The sequence below is a fragment of the Rhinoraja longicauda genome, chromosome 29, assembly GCF_053455715.1.
Source record: "Rhinoraja longicauda isolate Sanriku21f chromosome 29, sRhiLon1.1, whole genome shotgun sequence".
NCBI lineage: Eukaryota > Metazoa > Chordata > Chondrichthyes > Rajiformes > Arhynchobatidae > Rhinoraja > Rhinoraja longicauda.
The window spans coordinates 15,997,837-16,017,550 of record NC_135981.1 but is presented as its reverse complement, the minus strand read 5'-3'; the positions used below and the strand labels follow the sequence as shown (position 1 = coordinate 16,017,550).

At 43.7% G+C, this 19,714-nt stretch overlaps 1 protein-coding gene across 2 annotated transcripts in view; it reads left to right on the top strand.

Moving 5' to 3' along the window:
* etv4 (ETS variant transcription factor 4) overlaps positions 1 to 19,714 on the top strand; it is a 99,416-nt gene that overhangs the window by 18,848 nt on the left and 60,854 nt on the right. For both annotated transcript variants that reach the window (XM_078424363.1, XM_078424362.1), the window contains exons 3-5: positions 214 to 301; positions 403 to 450; positions 5,408 to 5,461. In XM_078424363.1, the coding sequence (XP_078280489.1) occupies positions 214 to 301; positions 403 to 450; positions 5,408 to 5,461 (190 nt within the window). The remainder of the gene's footprint in view (positions 1 to 213; positions 302 to 402; positions 451 to 5,407; positions 5,462 to 19,714) is intronic.

The window sequence follows — 19,714 nt, the reverse complement described above, 5'->3', positions numbered from 1 at the left end:
CATGCCTGTAACATGATTCTGTTTATTAACAGCACAAACTTTAGTTGCAATGAAGTTCGTGAAATTAACAAGCATCTAGTAGAAATAGGAGGGAGAGGATGGGAGGAGGGGGGGGGTATCAACTATCTGAGCCCATGGTGGCATCGCTGAATCGGACAGACAGTTCAAGTTGACTGCAGCCGGTAAAATGCTTCTTAACATTTCCCACCGCAGAAAACACGCGACCCAGGAATACTGGAGCGGGCTGCTATCGTCAGGAAGAGGAGGTACATTGCCAAAGATTTAACCCCAGACACAGAAGGTAACATTGCACGAATCTTTAAATAAAAACAATTACAAGTTTACTTCTGATCCTTTGCCTGCTTATTTTCACATTTGGAAAATTCTTTCCGCCCTTTGCAGATCTCTTCCAAGATTTAAGTCAACTTCAAGAAGCTTGGCTTGCAGAAGGTGAGTTAAGATATTTTTTTTTTTCCCCCTTCAGTTTCTGATGCGGGGATCCGTTGTAATTATGTTTTTTTTTAAGCGTAATTATGTTTTTTTTTTAAACTTAATTACTCAGTTCTCTCTTCCTCCGTCCATCATTTACCAAAGGTTAATAGTTCAGTCAAACGACACCTCTTAATCTATCCAAAACATTGATTGCTGGTCTGCTTGCTCTCTCGTTGCAACCCGCCGGCTTTATTTTGATACAAATGACTTTTATATTAGATTTAGACATTTTATATTAGTTAATTCATTTTGCTGACCAGAGTCTTGTAGGTGAAACGGGATTTTTTTTTTTCTACCTCTTCTAAAGGACTTCTCAAATCGGTGCCAAGACTTTATAACCGAGAATTTAAAACAACATAAACATTGTTTATGACTAATGGAAAACATATGCGAAAGGTTTTTGTTTGAGGATGGGGTGTTGAATGAATGTGGAAAAGACTCGAGTTAAATCCCGACAGGACTATTTCCTCGCAGGTTTGATTTCTGCTCTTAGAAATTTCAGAGAGTTTGTGGATCATTGATTGGGTCCCACCGTTTCGTATTAAAGTCTGTGTTGTTAGTGCAGGGGATTTAATGATGCAGTTTACCAGGAGGTTGGTTTCAGTTTGGCTTTGAACTGTTTTGGAAGGTTGGCTGTCGAAAGAACAAGTGTCCCCTCTTATTAATCCTTTTGTCTGGTTTGTAATCTGAAACCAGCAACACAAAAATCAAGAGTACATTAAATACAAGTTCAGACAACTGGTGAAACCGACCTTCAGGATTAAGTATCTTTTCAATTCATTTTGAGTCCTCTCCATTTATCGGGGTCTAACTTTAATCCAGATGAAAGGTTTGAATCAGAATCTGGACCTGGAAAGAAACAGATTGTCCGTTTAGTTTGCAACCCTTTCTCTGTAAAGTTGTAATGAATTCTACATGCAGATGTTTAGTTTTGAATGAATAGTTAATAGAAACTTGCATGGCTATTGTCATTGATTGGGAATGAGGTGATGTGTCTCTGTAGTTGTGTTGCCAACTCTGGCGATTTTAAAAGTCATGTTAAATGGGATGGGAAGAATTGTGGGCGTGGATTAGATTGGCCAAAAGTGTGCTGAATTGTAACCTTACAATGAAAAAGAAACGCCAATGAGGAAAGGTCTGGGGATTTGGCATTAAGTGGGTAGGACTTCCAAAGAGCCGACATGAGCCCAGTGATCCAACTGCTCTCCTCCTCCCTGCCCTGCTCTGCGGACCTCCAGGACAGATGGCCTCACTGCCCAGGTAGGGAGAAAGTCGGAGTGTCCTCGTGTGCATGACAGGTGAAGGTTTCGTTCACCCTCGCCCTCTGTGGTCCAACAGCTCATGGATGCTTATTGCTTAGGCTCATGGACGAGGAATGGGTGAGGCAACCGAGATCTGCCCGCACCCCTGGAGATAGACTCCAGCCAGACCCAGGCTTTCAGCTGCAGATGGGTGGAAGTACATCAGTCAAACTGGAATTGGAAGCTGATTCGTTAACTCTGGCGCTCCTTTGCTGTTTGGCTTCGGATTGGAGTGATACCTTTCAAAACTCATTTCTTTATGTGCTGTGTAATGCGTAAGAATATTCCTTAATTCCCCAAAATAGAAAATGTGGGAAAGGTGTAAAGGATCTTTTGGATTCTGAGACCATGGTTGGAGACGAGAGTTGATCTGACCCTTGATCTGTCGTTTATTAAATATTGTAGATGGGTTTGCTCGGAATCTTTTAATTGTCAGTCTTTTGTCAGAAGTCTGAGCATTCCTTGTTAAATATCTTAACGTCTACTGTCCCTTTCTGCAATCTCTTTTAAACTTTTTATTTTTACAAGCTGGTATGATCCGTTTGGGTTTTTTTGGGCTATTTTTACTAATTTCATTTTTTATCGAAAGATCAAAAAGATCTGCATTTTCATCGCAGAATAAATCAGTTTTGTAACCGTTTATCAAATTAATATTTGGTAAAGGTGACATGCTATTAATGACTGTTCAAGTAATTCTCATGGGGATCTTGCGAATTTTAAATGTTTATCTGGTTTTTTTATTGATATACTTAGAAAAATGCAACATCATATAATTAAAAAGGGCCAAATTATGTTTTTCCACTTAATGCCTGATGGTCACATATTAGAAAGGGAGTACTGTACTGCTTGCAGAGGAAGTAAGCATGGCTGATCTTAGAGTAGTGTGAGCTTCATTGAATGCTAAACAAAATATTTTGCCAATACTTTGCGTACCAAATGTTCTCAGACTGCAGAAATCGACTTTTAACTGATGTAGCAATTCAGAAATGTGGAAAGCACAGAGTTTGTTTCCCCAAGCTGGAATGTCACAATGATGTGCTTTCTATTGTATACAAGACTAGACGTTTCACCATTTTTATGCCACCATTACTGAATGTTATTTCAAAATCAGATGGCAAATTTAATTAAATTTACAAATATATTAGACGTGTGCCATTATCACATGCAATCATAATTTTTCGATGTACCTCTGAGCCGCACTCAAATTTTGAGTTGTGCGTTAGAAAAATCAGGGATGGTCGGGAGAAGGCAAGCTGTAGAATATAAAAAGTTTGGTTTGACATTACTTATGTTACATGTGGTCACGTATCATCACCGATCATCATTAAGTTAAATATTTCATTTATTAAAAATCAAATTCTTAGGCAGTCATTTCAAACAATAATATTGCATTATGTATTTTAAACAGTGACCACCATTCCATTGTAACAGCATGTAATGGGGTTAATGAAATGATCTAAAATTTAAACATTAATTACAGGACTCCCAACACAGCATTTCCAGTGGCACACTACTACAGCAGGAGAATTAGTTTTGAATTTTTGGATCGTTTCAGATCTTCATGCTCCATTTGTTTCCATGTTATATCTCTAAGCTAAACTAAGTCGTACAGTGCCAGGTCTAGCTGGACAATACCTCCAAAAGAACCCTGGAGACCTGTACTCGTTTTGTTTTTGAAAGGTCAATCACGAGTTGCAGGTTATATTGTAAAATTAATAACAATTATGTAGGAACAAAGGACTGCAGATGCTGTTTGAGACAGAAGGATACAAAGTGCTGGAGTAACTCAGCAGGTCAGGCAGCATCTCTGGAGAAGGGTCTCAACCATTCCTTCTCTCCGGAGATGTTGCCTGTCCCGCTGAGTTACTCCGGCATTTTGTGCCTATCTTCGGTGTAAACCGGCATCTGCATTTCCTTCCTACACATCTCATGGAGAACACGGATAAGTGACGTTTTGTGTAGGGGCCCTTCCTCAGATTGAAGAAGGGTCCTGACCCATAACCGTATGTAGATAGTTGGTCTATTCACAAAGGTAAAACAGGTTCTCCAAAGACATACAGGTTTGTAGGTTAATTGGCTTTGGTAAAAGATTGTAAATTGTCCCTAGTGTGTAGTGTAAGGGATCACTGGTCGGCACAGACTCAGTGGGCCGAAGGGGCCGTTTCCGCACTGTATCTCTAAGCTAAACTAAACTAAAGGTCCTTTAAGCAGTTTAAGGACCAATTTTAAAGTTGCTCAGTAAGTGAGTGCACTAACGTTTGGTTTACTAGAGGTGTGGGAACATCAGGGGCTACGTGATTGGACTACATTGAAGAGGCCTGCACCCTTGATCCAGTGAAATTAGTCTTGTGTCCCACCACCATGGCAGCTGGCGTACTTAAATTCAAGTTATTTAATAAATTTAGTTTTTCATCAAAAAATTAGATTGTAACAGTACTACATAACTACATAAAGTTATTTAAAAACCCATTTCGTTCACTGAAGAAATTCGCCAAACTGGTCTATATGCAGACTCATCAGCTCCCATCTGCAAGAACCATGTTTCCCTCTTATAACTCCCCCTTTCCCCCTCTGCCTTATCCCCTTCCACGCATATCCCTCCCTCTGGCTTTACACTTCATGCCTCCTCTCCTTATCTGACACTCTTTTCATCTCTAGCCATCACTTACTCCACCCATCTGCCAAGCAAGCCCCTCTCACCAGCATCCAACTATCACTCGCCAGGCTTAACCCCTCCTCCACCTCTCTTTTCCACCATGCTCCCCTCCTATTCCATCAGTCTGAAGAAATGTCCCAATCTGAAACGTCGTCTGTCCATTCCCTCCACAGATGCTCCCCGATCTGCTGAGTTCCTCCAGCACATTGTGTTTTGAACATGGTTGATACAGTGCCTTGTGAGTTCAGTAGCAATCAGGAAAGGACAGTAAAGGCAGATCCATGTCCGATGAATGAATCAATTAAAACCACAAGGCTAAGACTCCAGTATCATCTTGCTCTGTGTAGTGCAGAATCTGTGATCAGCTTAGATTGAAAGTTTTGTGTCTCTTCCTTCATGATCACTAGTGCCCCTAATTGAAAACCATTTGTGCAATTATTGATGAGATCAGGCTCAGCTGTGATTATCTAGGATTAAACCCCATACCGTCAGAGCCCAACACTGCAGTGATGGTTGCACTGAAGATAGAGTCATAGTCACAGATAATGCAGCATGGAAACATGCCCTTCAGATCAACTTGTTTATCCCATGGGAGGAGAGCCAGGACAAATAATGGGTGGCCTTGCTTTGGTGCAGAATAGGGATGAATGATAGTGGTCTGCTTTGGTAGAGGAAATAATGAACGACTGTGGTCTATCCGTTAGTTAGGTTTGGGGATAAATGTTCTAGGGAAATGTTGGAAGCTTGTGTTTTGCTGGTTTCTTTTGCCTGCGTTTGGTCTATATCCCTCTCAACCTTTCCTATCCATGTACCTATCCAAATATGCCTTTGTTATTATACCTGCCTCAACTACTGGCTCTGGCAAGATCTTATTTCTTATTACCTAGATGATGTCTTAGAATGGAAAGTGGTGGTGGCTTATTCAATGATCTAACATTTTTCTCCCTCTGTATTTCAGCTCAGGTACCAGACAGCGATGAGCAGTTTGTGCCGGATTACCACTGTGAAAGTTGTGAGTAAATCCCTTCTTCCTCTTTACTGACTTGGAAAGCGCTCCTCAGGAAATGTGCGTCAGCGAATTGGGCTGTGCAGAGAACAAACACTTCCCTGTAGCCACACGACCAAAGTTCCTTCCTCATGAACTATATACACAAGAGAGTCAATAATGTTTAATTGTCATATGTACCGGCGATGGGACAATGAGGTTCCTACTTGCTGCTGCTTAACAGTCCTGTAAACACAATACACACGGATAGAGTCATTGAGTGTGGAAGCAGGCCCTTCAGCACAACTTTCTCATGCCGACCAAGATGTCCCATCTGTACAGGTCCCACCTGCCCACGATTGGCCCATATCCCTCTAAACATTTTCTATCCATGTACTAAATAATATGTAATAAAAAACAAAAATCCAATAAATTAATAATAACAATATGAGTGCAAAAAAAGTCTTTAGTGCAATCAAAGATAGTCTATGTAAGTGCACAGTTAGGGTTATTGTTGAGTCGTGTTCAAGAGCCTGATGGTTGTTGGGAGGAAGCTGCTCTTGAACCTGGAGATCATGGTTTTCAACAAAGATACTAGAGGAGCAAGATGAACCACTCTGTCGATATCGCCTATACTGCTGTAGTAAGCAAAGGAGCGGAATATCTTCCATTTTAGTAAGCAAAACCCGCCGTTCGCAATGCCTCTCGCAGTGTAAAATGGCGCCATGACATACTACGGTTTTTAGGATCGAGTGGTCTATCTTGCCCTGCTCTATTATCTTTGGTTTTCAGGCTCCTGTACCTTCCTCTCCCAATGGTAGGAGTGGAACGAGAGTGTGGCCAAGATGGTGTGGGTCATTGATGATATTAACTGCCTTTACAGAACAGTGCCTCTGTGGATCATCTTGATGGTGGGGAGGTCAGTACCTGTGATAGTTAACACCACAACCCAGTGGTCTGGGAATGGCCAGAGGGGGGAAAAAATCAGGAACATTTGAGACTGTTGAATGAAAGAATAGTTTGCGCCACAAAGCAGCATTCCTTCCTTCCCCATATGTTGTCACTCCTCCATCGTAAAACCTGCAGTTTATTGGGTCTAGATTGTTTTGGGGGATAAGGACTTGGCAAGAGAACACAATGGAAGCTGCACGCCTCTATTGTAAAAACACCAATAAATGCGAGTGAGCTTAGAGTCATAGAGTGTGGAAACAGGCCCTTCGGCTCAACTTGCCCACAACAGCCAACATGTCACAGCTACACTCATCCCACCTGCCCGCGTTTGGTCCATATCCCCCCCCAAACCTGTCCTATCCATGTACCTAGACACAAAGTGCTAGAGTAACTCAGCAGGTCAGGCAGCATCTCGGGAGAGAAGAAAAGGGTGACGTTTCGGGTCTCGACCGAAACGTCACCCATTCCTTCTCTCCCGAGATGCTGCCTGATCCGATGAGTTACTCCAGCATTTTGTGCCCACCTTCGATTTAAACAAGCATCTGCAGTTTTTTTTTTCCTATCCATGTCCCTGTCTAACTGCTTCTTAAACGTTAGGATTGTCCCAGCCTCAACGACCTCCTCTGGCAGCTCGTTCCATACACCCACCACCCTTTGTGCGAAAAAGTTACCCCTTAGATTCCTATTAAATCTTTTCCCCTTCACTTTAAACCTATGTCCTCTGGTCATCGATTCACCTACTCTGGGCAAGAGACTCTGTGCACCTACCCGATCTATTCTTCTCATGATTTTATCCACACTGCCACAGATTGTGGACTGTGCAACCGGGGGTTGCGTAATTGAAGCCTGCAGCCTCTCTGCGGTGCAACGCTCTCTAATCCAACCTGTTTCTGCTCGGGTGGTTTCTCCCATCAGGGGGCATTCTTTCCTGTCATGGGAGACGGCGCCCCTCCCCCACCACTGACCCGTGAAGTGAAAGCAGGCAGACCCTTGCATTTTATGAATGGGTTGGTTGTAATCCATAACAGTAAAGGGCTGGCTGCAACAGGTCGTTACGGGCAGGAAGCACTTCCTTATATGGCCATTAGTTTGTTTTACTGGCGATGCAGGGTTGACAGATGTACGAGTGGCACTTGCTGGAGAAATGAGTTGTTGCACAACGTACAGTGCCTGCACAAGCTAGAAAGCTCGGCCACATGGATTTTATTTCCGTCTACCCACTCTCAAAGCAAGAGAACTTCAATAATGACAGAGTCATTTTCTAGTCACATTTTCTATTGATTATTCCTTCCCCCTACCCCCTCCATCCACTCTTAAATTCAGCGGCATGAATAAAGAGTTGCCATGGGATTGTGTGCTAGCGTACTCTTACATCCGCATCAAATAACTAGGGGGGGGGGGGGGCAGGCGTGGGGGAGCCGCCGAGAACTAAGGGGGACCCGGTGCGGGAGATTCTCCGAGAACTAAGGGGACACCCTACATGGGGTGGGGAGGGAGGGAAATGAAGAAGGAACCAACGTTACTTAAAGAGTACTTTTTGTAACTTTGTGGACGACTCTTTTGTGGACTTTGTCTGCAAAACAAAGAATTTCACTGTACACGTGACAGTAACGTGCATTATCAAATCAGTGGAGGAGATCTTTTAGCTAAAATGTCTGCACCAAACATAGTGGTTAGGTGAAGGGATAAAGGGATAAATGGTTGGGGGTTTGTGTTTCGCTGGGGGGGGTAAATGGTCGGGGCATGTGCTGTAGTTATGGGGGTCGGGTGTGGGTGGGGTGGATGACCAGCCTGTGTGTGTTCAGTAGATTAGTGGGGATGAAGACGGATGCTGAATGGTTTGGTGGGCAGTGGGACTGGACCATCGTGGTCTGCCCTTCGGTCGGGGGAGGGAAGGGATGAACAAGCAAGTCCTGTCCTTCGACGGGGATTGGGGACGGTGAAAGCGTGCCAATACAATTCACTCGAGGATATTTACCGTTGACTTCCCAGAGTGATGCAAATCATTCAGAAGAAGCCACTTGCACATTTCATTCAGGGAAAAGAAAATTGATTTTCAATTGTAGAACATTAAGTGATTGAATGTCTGCTTGCATTGTATGTCTTTCTGTCTCTCTGCCTCTGTCCCACTGAATCACTGATTCTACCCCACTGTCTCTACTCCCCTGTCTCTCTGACTACCCCCCTCTCTGTCCCCATCTCTCTCGCTCCCTCTCTTTTTCTCTCTCTCTCTCTCTCTCTCTCTCTCTCTCTCTCTCTCTCTCTCTCTCTCTCTCTCTCTCTCTCTCTCTCTCTCTCTCTCTCTCTCTCTCTCTCTCTCTCTCTCTCTCTCTCTCTCTCTCTCTCTCTCTCTCTCTCTCTCTCTCTCTCTCTCTCTCTTTCTTTCTTTCTTTCTCTCTCTCTCTCTCTCTCTCTCTCTCTCTCTCTCTCTCTCTCTCTCTCTCTCTCTCTCTCTCTCTCTCTCTCTCTCCCCCTCCCCCTCTCTCTCTCTCCCTCCCTCTCTCTCTCCCTCTGCCTCTCTCTCTCCTCTATTTTTGCCTCTCCTCTTTCTGCCTCTCTCTCTTTCTGCCTCTCTCTCTTTCTGCCTCTCTCTCTTTCTGCTTCTCTCTCTTTCTCTCTCTCTCACACTCTCTCTCTCTTTCTGCCTCTCTTTCTTTCTGCCTCTCTCTCTCTTTCTGCCTCTCTCTCTCTTTCTGCCTCTCTCTCTTTCTCTCTCTCTCTCTCTCTCTCTTTCCGCCTCTCTCTCTCTTTCCGCCTCTCTCTCTTTTTCCGCCTCTCTCTCTCTTTCCGCCTCTCTCTCTTTCCGCCTCTCTCTCTTTCTGCCCCTCGCGCTCTTTCTGCCTCTCTCTCTGTGTCTCTTTCTGCCTCTCTCTCGCTCTCTTTCTGCCGCTCTCTTTCTGCCTCTCTCTCTCTCTTTCTGCCTCTCTCTCTCGTTCTCTTTCTGCCTCTCTCTCGTTCTGCCTCACTCGCTCTCTTTCTGTCTCTTGCTCTCTTTCTGTCTCTCTCACTCTCTTTCTGTCTCTCTCACTCTCTTTCTGTCTCTCTCGCTCTCTTCTGCCTCTCGCTCTCTTTCTGCCTCTTTCTCTGCATCGAAGTTAGACACAAAATGCTGGAGTAACAAAATACTGGAGTAAATGCTGAGTTACTCCAGCATTTTGTGTCTATCTTCAATTTAAACCAGCATCTGCAGCTCTTTACAACACTCTTTGTGTGTGTGTCTCTCTCTCCGTCTTCTCCCCTGGCCCTCCAGTCATCTTGCAGTGTTAGCACATTATGTTTTCCTGCTCTGCTGTGCTCACTAACCACTCTTCATTGACTGTGAGAATCTGTGGAAGGCACAGTGTAATTGCCACTGTATGTGTTGCTCTGCTGGAAAGTGTCTGCTTTCCACTGAGTGCTACCGTGTGGTGTGATGTCAGAAGGTTAGTGAAGCAGAGGGTTAGAGCCGAGCCTTCATTCCATGGAGCATCAGCTCCTGCTCCATTGGGACAAACCTGAAAGGACTGAGCTGCAGAAATTCCTAAAACAGTGGGGATATCACAAGGGGTTGGATTTTGAAGTACCATTGTGCAATCATGCAGTCCTCAGATAAAGAGCTGTTTCAATACTAGGCTGAGGTTGTGTTATTGCCACCAATTCACTGTGTTGTTGGATAAAAAGGGGCAGCACACAAACAGGCCATTTGGCCCACAATGTCTGTGTCAAACATAATGCCAAGTCTCTGCCTATGTGCCTATCTAAAAGCCTCTTAAAAGCCACTGCTGCATCTGCCTTCACCGCCACCCCTGGCAGCGTGTTCCAGGAACCCATCACTCCCTGTGTAATAAAAAAAAACTTGCTCCACACATCTCCTTTAAAATTTGCCTATTTCACTTTTTAAACTTTTCGAGATACAGCACAGAAACCGATCCTACGGCCCATCGAGTCCACACTGACCAGCAATGCCCCGTACACTAGCACTATCCTACACACTAAGGATAATTTACAATTTTTACCACACCCAATTAACCTACAAACCTGTACGTCCTTGGAGTGTGGGAGGAAACCCATGGGAGAACGTACAAACTCCATGCAGACAGCACTTGTAGTCAGGATCAAACCCGGGTCTTTGGCGCTGTAAGGCAGCAACTCTATTGCTGCGCCACCGTGCCGCCCTAAAGCCTTTGATATTTTCACTCTTGGGGGGTTAAAGGTTGTGACTGTTTACCCTATCTGTGGTGTCATCACTTTATATACTTCTAACTGGTCACCCCTCCATCTTTTGGTGTTCGAGAGCAAACAGTCACAGAAACCCTGATTTTTGTAAAACTGGTATTTTTTTTTCCTTTTGTCCCCACCTTCTCTCCTGAAAGTTTATTGCTGGCTCCGTTCAACGAGCGGAACCTTGCCCAAGGAATCATTATGTCTACGTGAGCTCTCGCTGTGAGCCACAGGGAGCAGTCCACTTGACATTGTATCCATCCTAACCCAGTACTCATCGGCAGGGATTTGTTTCAGGTGGTCAGGGTTGGGTTTTTTCGATTCAAAGACGTGCTTTCTAGTTGCGGTGCAGCCTTCAGGGACAGAGAATTGCAAAGACTCACCATTCTCCGAGTGAAGAAATTCCTTCTCATCTATATTTCGATATAGTTTATTCTGAAACTGCGACCTTTGGATCTAGACTCCCCAGCCAAGGAATCAATCTTCCATGCTTCCAGTTGTTGAGTTGTGTACGTTTTTAATGAGATTAAAAAAGGACACAAAGTGCTGGATTAACTCAGCGGGTCGGGCAACATCACTGGAGAACATGGATAGATGATGTTTCAGGCCTGGGCCTTTCTTCAGACCTGTCTGAGATTACTTGTCTCTCATTCATCTAAATTCTAGAAAATAAAGGCCTAGTCTACATAATCTCTTCACATACAACTAACCCACCATCCCAGGAACCATTAGCCAATCTTCTCAGCACTCCCGTGATGGCAAGTTTATCTTTATCTAGATAAGGAGATCAAAGTCGTACATGTAGCTCCAGGGGGATGTTTCACTTGCAATGTTAGTGACACCTCTTTACTAAAATCGTCTCGCAATAATGGCCAACATACCACTTGCTGTTCCCATTTATCTATTCCTTTAGTCACGGCCTCAAAGAACTTCAGATGATTAACCAAGCGAGGAATTGGCTTTTAAATTGGATCTGAAGTTGTCCTTTCTGCCATAGTTTGAATGTGAGGCCCGGTCTTTGTAAAGTAGAAGTAAATTTGTGGCCCTAGTCCCTTTGGTTAATATGTGATCTTTTTCCATTGAATACAACTCAATTTATCAGGTAAATTATTGAAATCTGTACTCAAAAAATGATTTTACTGATATAATGTCCAGAGCAATAACTCGATGCAGTCTGCATATTGGAGCATGTGCTAAATGTCCTTTCATGTTCTCTGAATGCAATTGTAGGGTTTCATTACTGTAATGGAAAAAATAATTTACTATATAAAGTTGTGAAATGACTATAGAAAACCTGCAAAGGAACTGGGACAGCTTAAGTGGGTGTGTGTAAAGTTAGCAGATGGAGCATAAGATGGGGGAAATGTAAGGTTGTCTACTGTGGAAGAAACTGTTTAAAAAAAAGTAGGATATTGTTTAAAGGTTGTGAAATAAATGACAACTGGTGCTTGTAGAGACAGGGGTGTGTGTGTGTGTCCCTGTATAAGACATTATATAGCATCCCTCTCCCCATCAGAACTGCCCCCTTCATCGACTCCTTTAAGTCCAGGCTCAAAACCTATTTCTACTCCCTAGCGTTTGAGGCCCTCTGAGGGGGAGCTGTGAACTGTTTATGTATGTGCTGTTATGTTTGTGTGCCATTGTATGTTCGTTCTTAGTACCTGAACTGATGTACAGCACTTTGGTCAACGTGGGTTGTTTTTAAATGTGCTGTAGAAATAAAATTGACTTGACTTGACTTGAGGAAATCAACATAACACACAGTTTTGGAAGAACTCAGCGGGTCTGGCAGCATCTGGGACAGACGACGTTTCGGGATTTTCTTCAGACCCATGCAGGAATGGGTCGCATTTGCAAAGATTAATGGAATGTTAGATTTTATTGCATGGAGAATACAGCATAGAAGTAGGCACCAAAGGAGGGGTTTGATTAGATAATACCCAAAAGTATTTTATGCAGTTTTCAAGGGTTAAGAGTGTTTAATTGCCATATGTACCAGCAACAGAACAATGAAATTCTTACTTACTGCAGCCGAACAGGACTGTACGCACAAGACACACAGGTAATATATAATCAACAGTACAATAAATTAACCGTAATACTAGGTCACTATAACAGTGCAGAAACTGAAGTCCGTAGAGCAGCCTCAGGATTAAGTCCATAGAAGATCATAGTTGCCGAGGTAGTTAGTGTGCAGAAAGGAACTGCAGATGCTGGTTTATACTGAAGATAGACATAAAGTGCTGGAGTAACTCAGTTGGTCAGGCAACATCTCTGGAGAAAAAGGATGGGTGTCTCTGTCTGAAGAATGGTTTTGACCTGAAACGTCACCCATTCCCTCTCTCCAGAGATGCTGCCTGTCCCACTGAGTTACTCCAGCATTTTGTGTCTATCTTCGGTATAAACCAGCATCTGCAGTTCCTTCCTACAGAGAATAATATTGAAGTCCAGGTATAATTTTGGTTTTTTGACCTCCCAACAGAAGGACAACAGAATAGTTTGATTCAGTTCTCAAATCTGCCTGCAGTCTCAGCATATCTTCCAGTCAGATTATGAATGGTGCTTTTGATTGTGGCATGCATCTGAATGGTGGTTAAATGCAGTGGCGATATAGTGGCAACTCTGACGCTCCATTAAACCCTCAACATAGTTTTATATTTTTAACTCGAAACATCTTAATTCATTCAAAGTTCCAGTGCTGGGTTCCAGATGCATTGCCGTGCCAAAGACTGCAGAAGGAAAACAAATTAGGAAAGGCACCAGTTTATTTAGGACCTCGCTTGTAGCCTTGTATCAACATCCTAATGGGGGTATGGGGAGAAGGCAGGAACGGGGTACTGATTGAGAATGATCAGCCATGATCACATTGAATGGCGGTGGTGGCTCAAAGGGCCGAATGGCTTCCTCCTGCACCTATTGTCTAATGTGTGGGGCTGTGGTGTGAGGATGTAAGGCCCATTGATTCAGACAAAAGTGGACTAACCTGGTGTTTGTTTCACGTTGCGTTGATGTGTTACTTTGTCACACCATGAAGGGGAATGTTCGAACGTGGGGAGACAAGGGTGCTAAAGCTAGAGGGTATGGGCTTAAGGTGATAGAGAAGAGACTTTTTTTTAAAAACCTCAGGGACAATGTTTTCACACTCCAAGCTTAGACCGTATCTGGTATGAGCTTCCAGTGGAAACTGTAGAAGCCAATATAATTATGTCTTTGAAAAGGCACTTGTCCCAATACATTGAATAATAAGGATTTAGAGGGTTATGGGCCAAATGCAGGCAAATTGGACCAGCTCGGTTTGCCAACTTGGATAGCATGAATAAGATGGGCTGAAGGGCCTACTTTCATACTGTACAGCTCTATGGCTTGTTGACTCTAACCTGATTGTGCATCGTTTCTGCTGATCCTCATTCCACTAGCAATGGGATGTTTTATTTGAGCAGTTTGTTCAGAAATACTTTGTTCAGATCAGGATTACTCCAAACAAATAAGCATACATGAATTATTTTGTTCCAAAATCAGTCGCATGCATCTCTAGTCTTCTGCCCTCCTTTACTGCTCAGAGTATAATTTTACAGAAGATCACAGCCCGAGCTACCGTTCCCCTTTCCCCAGGGTAGACGATTCTAAAATCAGAGGGCGTAGGCTTAAGCTGAGAGGGAAGAGATTGAAGAGGGACCTCGCAGTCAACCTTTTTCACTCGGATAAAGTCCATATCTAGAATGAACCCAAGAGGGAACTCTGGCAATGTTTTCGCTCAAAGGATAGTACATATCTGGAATGAGTTGCCAGAGGAAGCTATTGAGGTGAATACCATTGTGACTTTTGGACATATATTGATGGGGAGGGTTTAGACCAGGGCTCTGGGCATAATGCAGGCTTATGGGACTAGCCTGGTTTTCCAACTTGGTTGACATGGCGGTTTCTGTGTTGTACTGCTCCATGACTCTACGAGCTATTTGAGGAACATTACAGGTCTCGTATTCATGTCTTTGTTTAAGCAATTTGTGGCCAGTCATCTCCCCACTGCCCCGGGCTGCACACTACATTAAACGCGGCCCCACCACTCCGTACGCTGTCTCTGTCATTTTGCCATTTTAAATTATTAAATGAAAGAGACCACCAGCGTGGAAAATCATTCTTCTTTCACGACACTCCCCCTGAGCTGCTCTTTATTCAGTCCACAAATAATCTCTTTGTCAGCAACAGGGAAACTGGCACATTAGTTGCAGCAATAAATCTGAGCATCTTTTCCAATTAAAAACCAAGCAAATGAAGCTAGAAAAATCTCATTTGAGGAACCCATTTTATTTTAATAAAAGCTAAAGGTTTTTCCATAACACACATTCATACTCTTTTTAGACAGCTATTGGTAAATAATGGTGGTGGCAGACTCTGCTGAGTGTTGCTTAAGTAACTAACTAAGTAATGTCCCTCCCCCACCCGACTTCTCCGACTAGTTTCACTGTCCTGATTAATTTTACTTTTTGTATGGCCTGTTGTCACCTTCTCCTCAGCCAACAGAACCATTCTACATTTCCTTGATCATCGCCAGCTTTGATCTGTCCTTTTCACACCTTAAATTCACTTTCTACCCGTCCATATCTCTAGTTTCCCTCTCCCCTGACTTTCAGTCTGAAGAAGGGTCTCGACCTGAAACATCACCCATTCCTTCTCTCCAAAGATGCTGCCTGTCCCGCTGAGTTACTCCAGCATTTTGTGTCTATCACCGATGTAAATCAGCATCTGCAGTTCCTTTCTAGGCACATTCTCATCACTTGAGATCCGCCATTTTAACTGCTTTTGGTTGCTCTCGCCTTTCCCGCCCTCCATCCTGGTGATGCAGAGGTAAGCACAGTCCCACAAGCTCTGACAAACCTCTCGTACCATCCCCAACCAATCATTCTGAGATTCGACAGCAAAACACAAGGTGCTGGAGGAACTCAGCGGGTCAGGCAGCATCTATGGAGGGAATGGACAAACAACGTTTCAGATTGGAACCTTTCCTCAGACTTGATCTTAAGAAGGATCCCCCACCTCAAACATCAACCATCCATTCCCTCCACAGATGCTGCCTGGCCCACTGAGTTCCTCCGGCAACTTGTGTTATGCTCCAGTTTCCAGCAAGACTCAAGATCGCCCCTTAGCCTCCTGTGCTCTAAGCCAGGAATAAAGTCCCATAACCTGTCCAACCTCTCCCGATAGCTCAGGCCCTCGAGTCAACCATAATGTAGGAAGCTAACTTCCTAATTTATGTTTGCCAGACTTGGTTAAGTGGTAACACTCAAGCCAGTGATTCAGAAGGTTGTGGATTCAAGAACCACGAGACTTGTGCACATAATCTAGTTTAAAATTTCAGAACAGTTCTGAAGGAGTGCTGTACTTTTGGAGATCTTGCCTTTTGGATGATATATTTGAGATATGAATGGGAAGGAGGTATATGGGCTAAAAGCAGACAAATGGGACTAGCTCAGATGGGACTAGTGGAAAATCAGAACATTTTGCAGTAAAATAATACACGTTGATGTCTTTTCATAACCTTGTACTTGGGTTTCAACGTCCTAGAAACATTAGACAGAGGCTGCAGTTTGGCAATTGAAAGGCTGCTACAGTTGGGCTTGATGGCCATGGAGAAACTCTCTTGGCCTAGCTGGGCTGCCTTCCGCCTGCAGTCCCCAGCCATCTGCAGTCTGAGATAGCTGGCTGCTGGGCAGAGTGAGCATTCTGTACGAGAGGCAAGGATAGGCGGCAGCTTGATGCAATTGCGAGGGATTCATTGGAGTTCTGAGCCTGCATGCCAGGGAACTTTACAATAAGGTAGACACAAAGTGCTGGAGTAACTTTTCCAGAGAATACGGATGGGTGACTTTCTGCAGACTTCTGAGTCCGAAGAAGAGTTCCGTCCCGAAATGTCACCCATCCCTTTTCTCCAGAGATACTGTCTAGCCTGTTGAGTTACTCCAGCACTTTGTGTCTATCTTCCGTATCTGCATCTGCAGTTCCTTTCAACAGACTTCAAAGTAAGTTGTTCCATTTACAATAATAATTTGCTGTTGACTTTGTATTTTGTCTTCAGTGTCTTTAAACACTAACAAAGCTCCTGTACATTTGCAGTGTTTTTAGTATTTACTTCCCTCTGCCAACTTTTGCAAATTTTCCCCTTTTAATGCCAATAAAATAAAACTATTAATAACATCCTCTCATCTCTCTTATAAGAATCTGCCTCCTTCCAATTGATTTATTTCTGGTTATTTTTTGCTTATTATTTTTTTAGTGTGTCTACTTTTTCATTAAATTAGGCATTTCTGCAGCCCACATATTTTTAGGTACGAGATGACTAGGTCCTTTCTAAGCCGGGCCATTGATTGCTCCTCTAAAATGAAGAATCTAACACCACATTAAATATTAACCAGCAGAATTTTAAGTGCATCAATTTAATTGTCCTTTTGAGAAATGACTGATAGCTAACTGCCTAATTGGTGCAATTATAAATCAGTATTTTTCTTAATGAGTTAATTATCAGTCACAACCAACATTATTGGCACTTATTTTGAATGTAAGATGAAAGTGGAAAATGGTCACTGCAGAAAGCACTGCTCAAACACTCCAGGTTACTAAGAGACCAGTTGGGAAACCACAGAATCATTTTAACATTTTGTATATCTAGCTTATGTCAATATTGAAATAAGTTTTGTACAGAAGCAGGGCTAACTCATCTCAGATTACCCTTTAAATCACAGCCGTTCTCCATTTTCTATAAATTACTTCAGTAAATGAAATTCTCTATTTTTAGTTCTCAGTTATGCCTATAATGATGTTTAAGTTTAGTTTATTGTCACGCGTACCAAGGTACAGTGCAAAGTTTTTGTCGCGTGCTAACCAGTCAGTGGAAAGACAGACGGTCATGGTGGCAAAGCGGTAGAGTTGCTGCCTTACGGCGAATGCAGCGCTGGAGACCCGGGTTCGATCCTGACTACGGGTGCTGTCTGTACGGAGTTTGTACATTCTCCCCTCGATCTCCATGATTGTCCGAGATCTTCGGTTTCCTCCCACACTCCAAAGACGTACAGGTTTGTAGGTTAATTGGCTGGGTGAATGTAAAAATTGTCCCTCGTGAATGTAGGATAGTGTTGATGTGCGGGGATCGCTGGTCGGCGTGGACCCGGTGGGCCGAAGGGCCTGTTTCCGCGTTGTATCTCTAAAAACAATGCGTGATTACAATCGAGCCATCCACAGTGTACAGATAAGTGATAAAAGGAATAAACATGAGTAACATTTTAATGGTTTTATTTGCTATGAAATAGACCACAGAAGAGAAATAGGATAGAAATATATTTTAAAATTAGAAATGGGATTACGGTGTGAGACCAAAATCTGAATTATTTGTACAACGAAGAGTACAATAACAAAATTAAGAAGTGGGATGGAAGGAATAACAAATGAACTACTAATAAGATGTGGAAGTAAGGCTGTCAAAGCTAGCGACTGAATGGACTAAGTTTTAAAGTTTACTGGAAAGTTTTGGTGGAAGGTATAGCATTAGTCATTGAAGAATGCAATTAGTTCAGTGATGAGGGAGATACTGAGGGATAAGTGGGGATTACATGACACTAGAACGATGATGGGAAAGAATATAAGGCAGTGGTATGCATAATGTTAGGATCGCTGTACCTTGGTACACATGATAATAATAAAGCAATGGCAATAGCTGGTAGCATCCAATATGTAGAATGTATCAATGTTGAGACTAGTGAAGCATATAGCAAAGATAGTGAGGTTATGGAGGGGGATTATGACTTTCCGACAAATTGCACTAAGTGGAGCAGGGCAATGTCGTCAGGTATCCAAACAGATGAGAATGAGTAGACTATTTAGCTCCTGAGTTTATCCCCCAAAAAGTATGAAATCGTGATCGATCCATGTTTCCAGTTTACCGGTAGAGCATGAGGTAGTGTTACTGCTGCTGCCTCACAGTTCCGGGGTCATGGGTTCGAGCCTGACCTCGGGTGCTGTCTACATGTTACCCCTGTGATATGGGGATTTCCGTTGGGTGCTCTGGCTTCTTAACAAGTGCTGGTGGGTCAGCTGGCCAGTGTACATTGCCCCTTAATGTAGCCAGTGACAAAAAAATAATCAAGTGAGTTGGGGGACATGTGTGAGAGACAAGGGCGGCACGGTGGCGCAGCGGTAGAGTTGCTGCCTTACAGCGAATGCAGCGCCGGAGACTCAGGTTCGATCCTGACTATGGGCGCCGTCTGTACGGAGTTTGTACGTTCTCCCCGTGACCTGCGTGGGTTTTCTCCGAGGTCTTTGGTTTCCTCCCACACTCCAAAGACGTACAGGTTTGTAGGTTAAATGGCTGGGTAAATGTTTTTAAAAAATTGTCCCTAGTGCGTAGGATAGTGTTAATATGCGGGGATCGCTGGGCGGCGCGGACTCGGTGGGCCGATGGGCCTGTTTCCGCACTGTATCTCTAAAACAAAAATTGGGCCAGGAGGGAAATAATGATTGAGGAATAAGTCTGTTGGGTTGTTCCGTTGGGAGCTGAACTGGTTTCCCATTTGCAAAATCTTTTTTTGAGCAAAACGCAAAGGGTCAGACAGCATCTGGGGGGGGAATGGATAGATGACGTTTTGGGTCGGGATCCTTCAGGCTGATGGAGTAGGGCGGAGAAAGCTGGAAAGGAGAGGTTGTGAGGGGCAGGAGCAAAGTATGCTAAGTGATAGGTGGATACAGGTGAGGGGCGTCTTCGGATGAATGACGGGATAAGTCGCAAAGGGACCAACGGTGAAAAGATGTCGGGTGAGGAGAGAAGAGGAGGAGTGAAATGCAAAGCCAGAGGGAGGGATGTAGGTGGATGGGGATAGAAGGGAGAGGAAAGAGGGTGGGCAATAAAACGTAAATAAGAGACTTTGGGATGGGAGATGAGCATACGGAGGATTGAATAAGCGCAGGGTGATGGGGGGATTGGGAGATGGTGGGAGAAATATGTATGTGCTGAGTAAGGGGGGGGGGGGGGTGGGTGTCAGAGGACAAAGAGAGGGGATGGGGGGTTATTATTATTTGAAGTTGGAGAATTCAGCGTTTATACTGTCGGTGACTATTCCCGAGCAGACATGTTGTCTGTCCAGT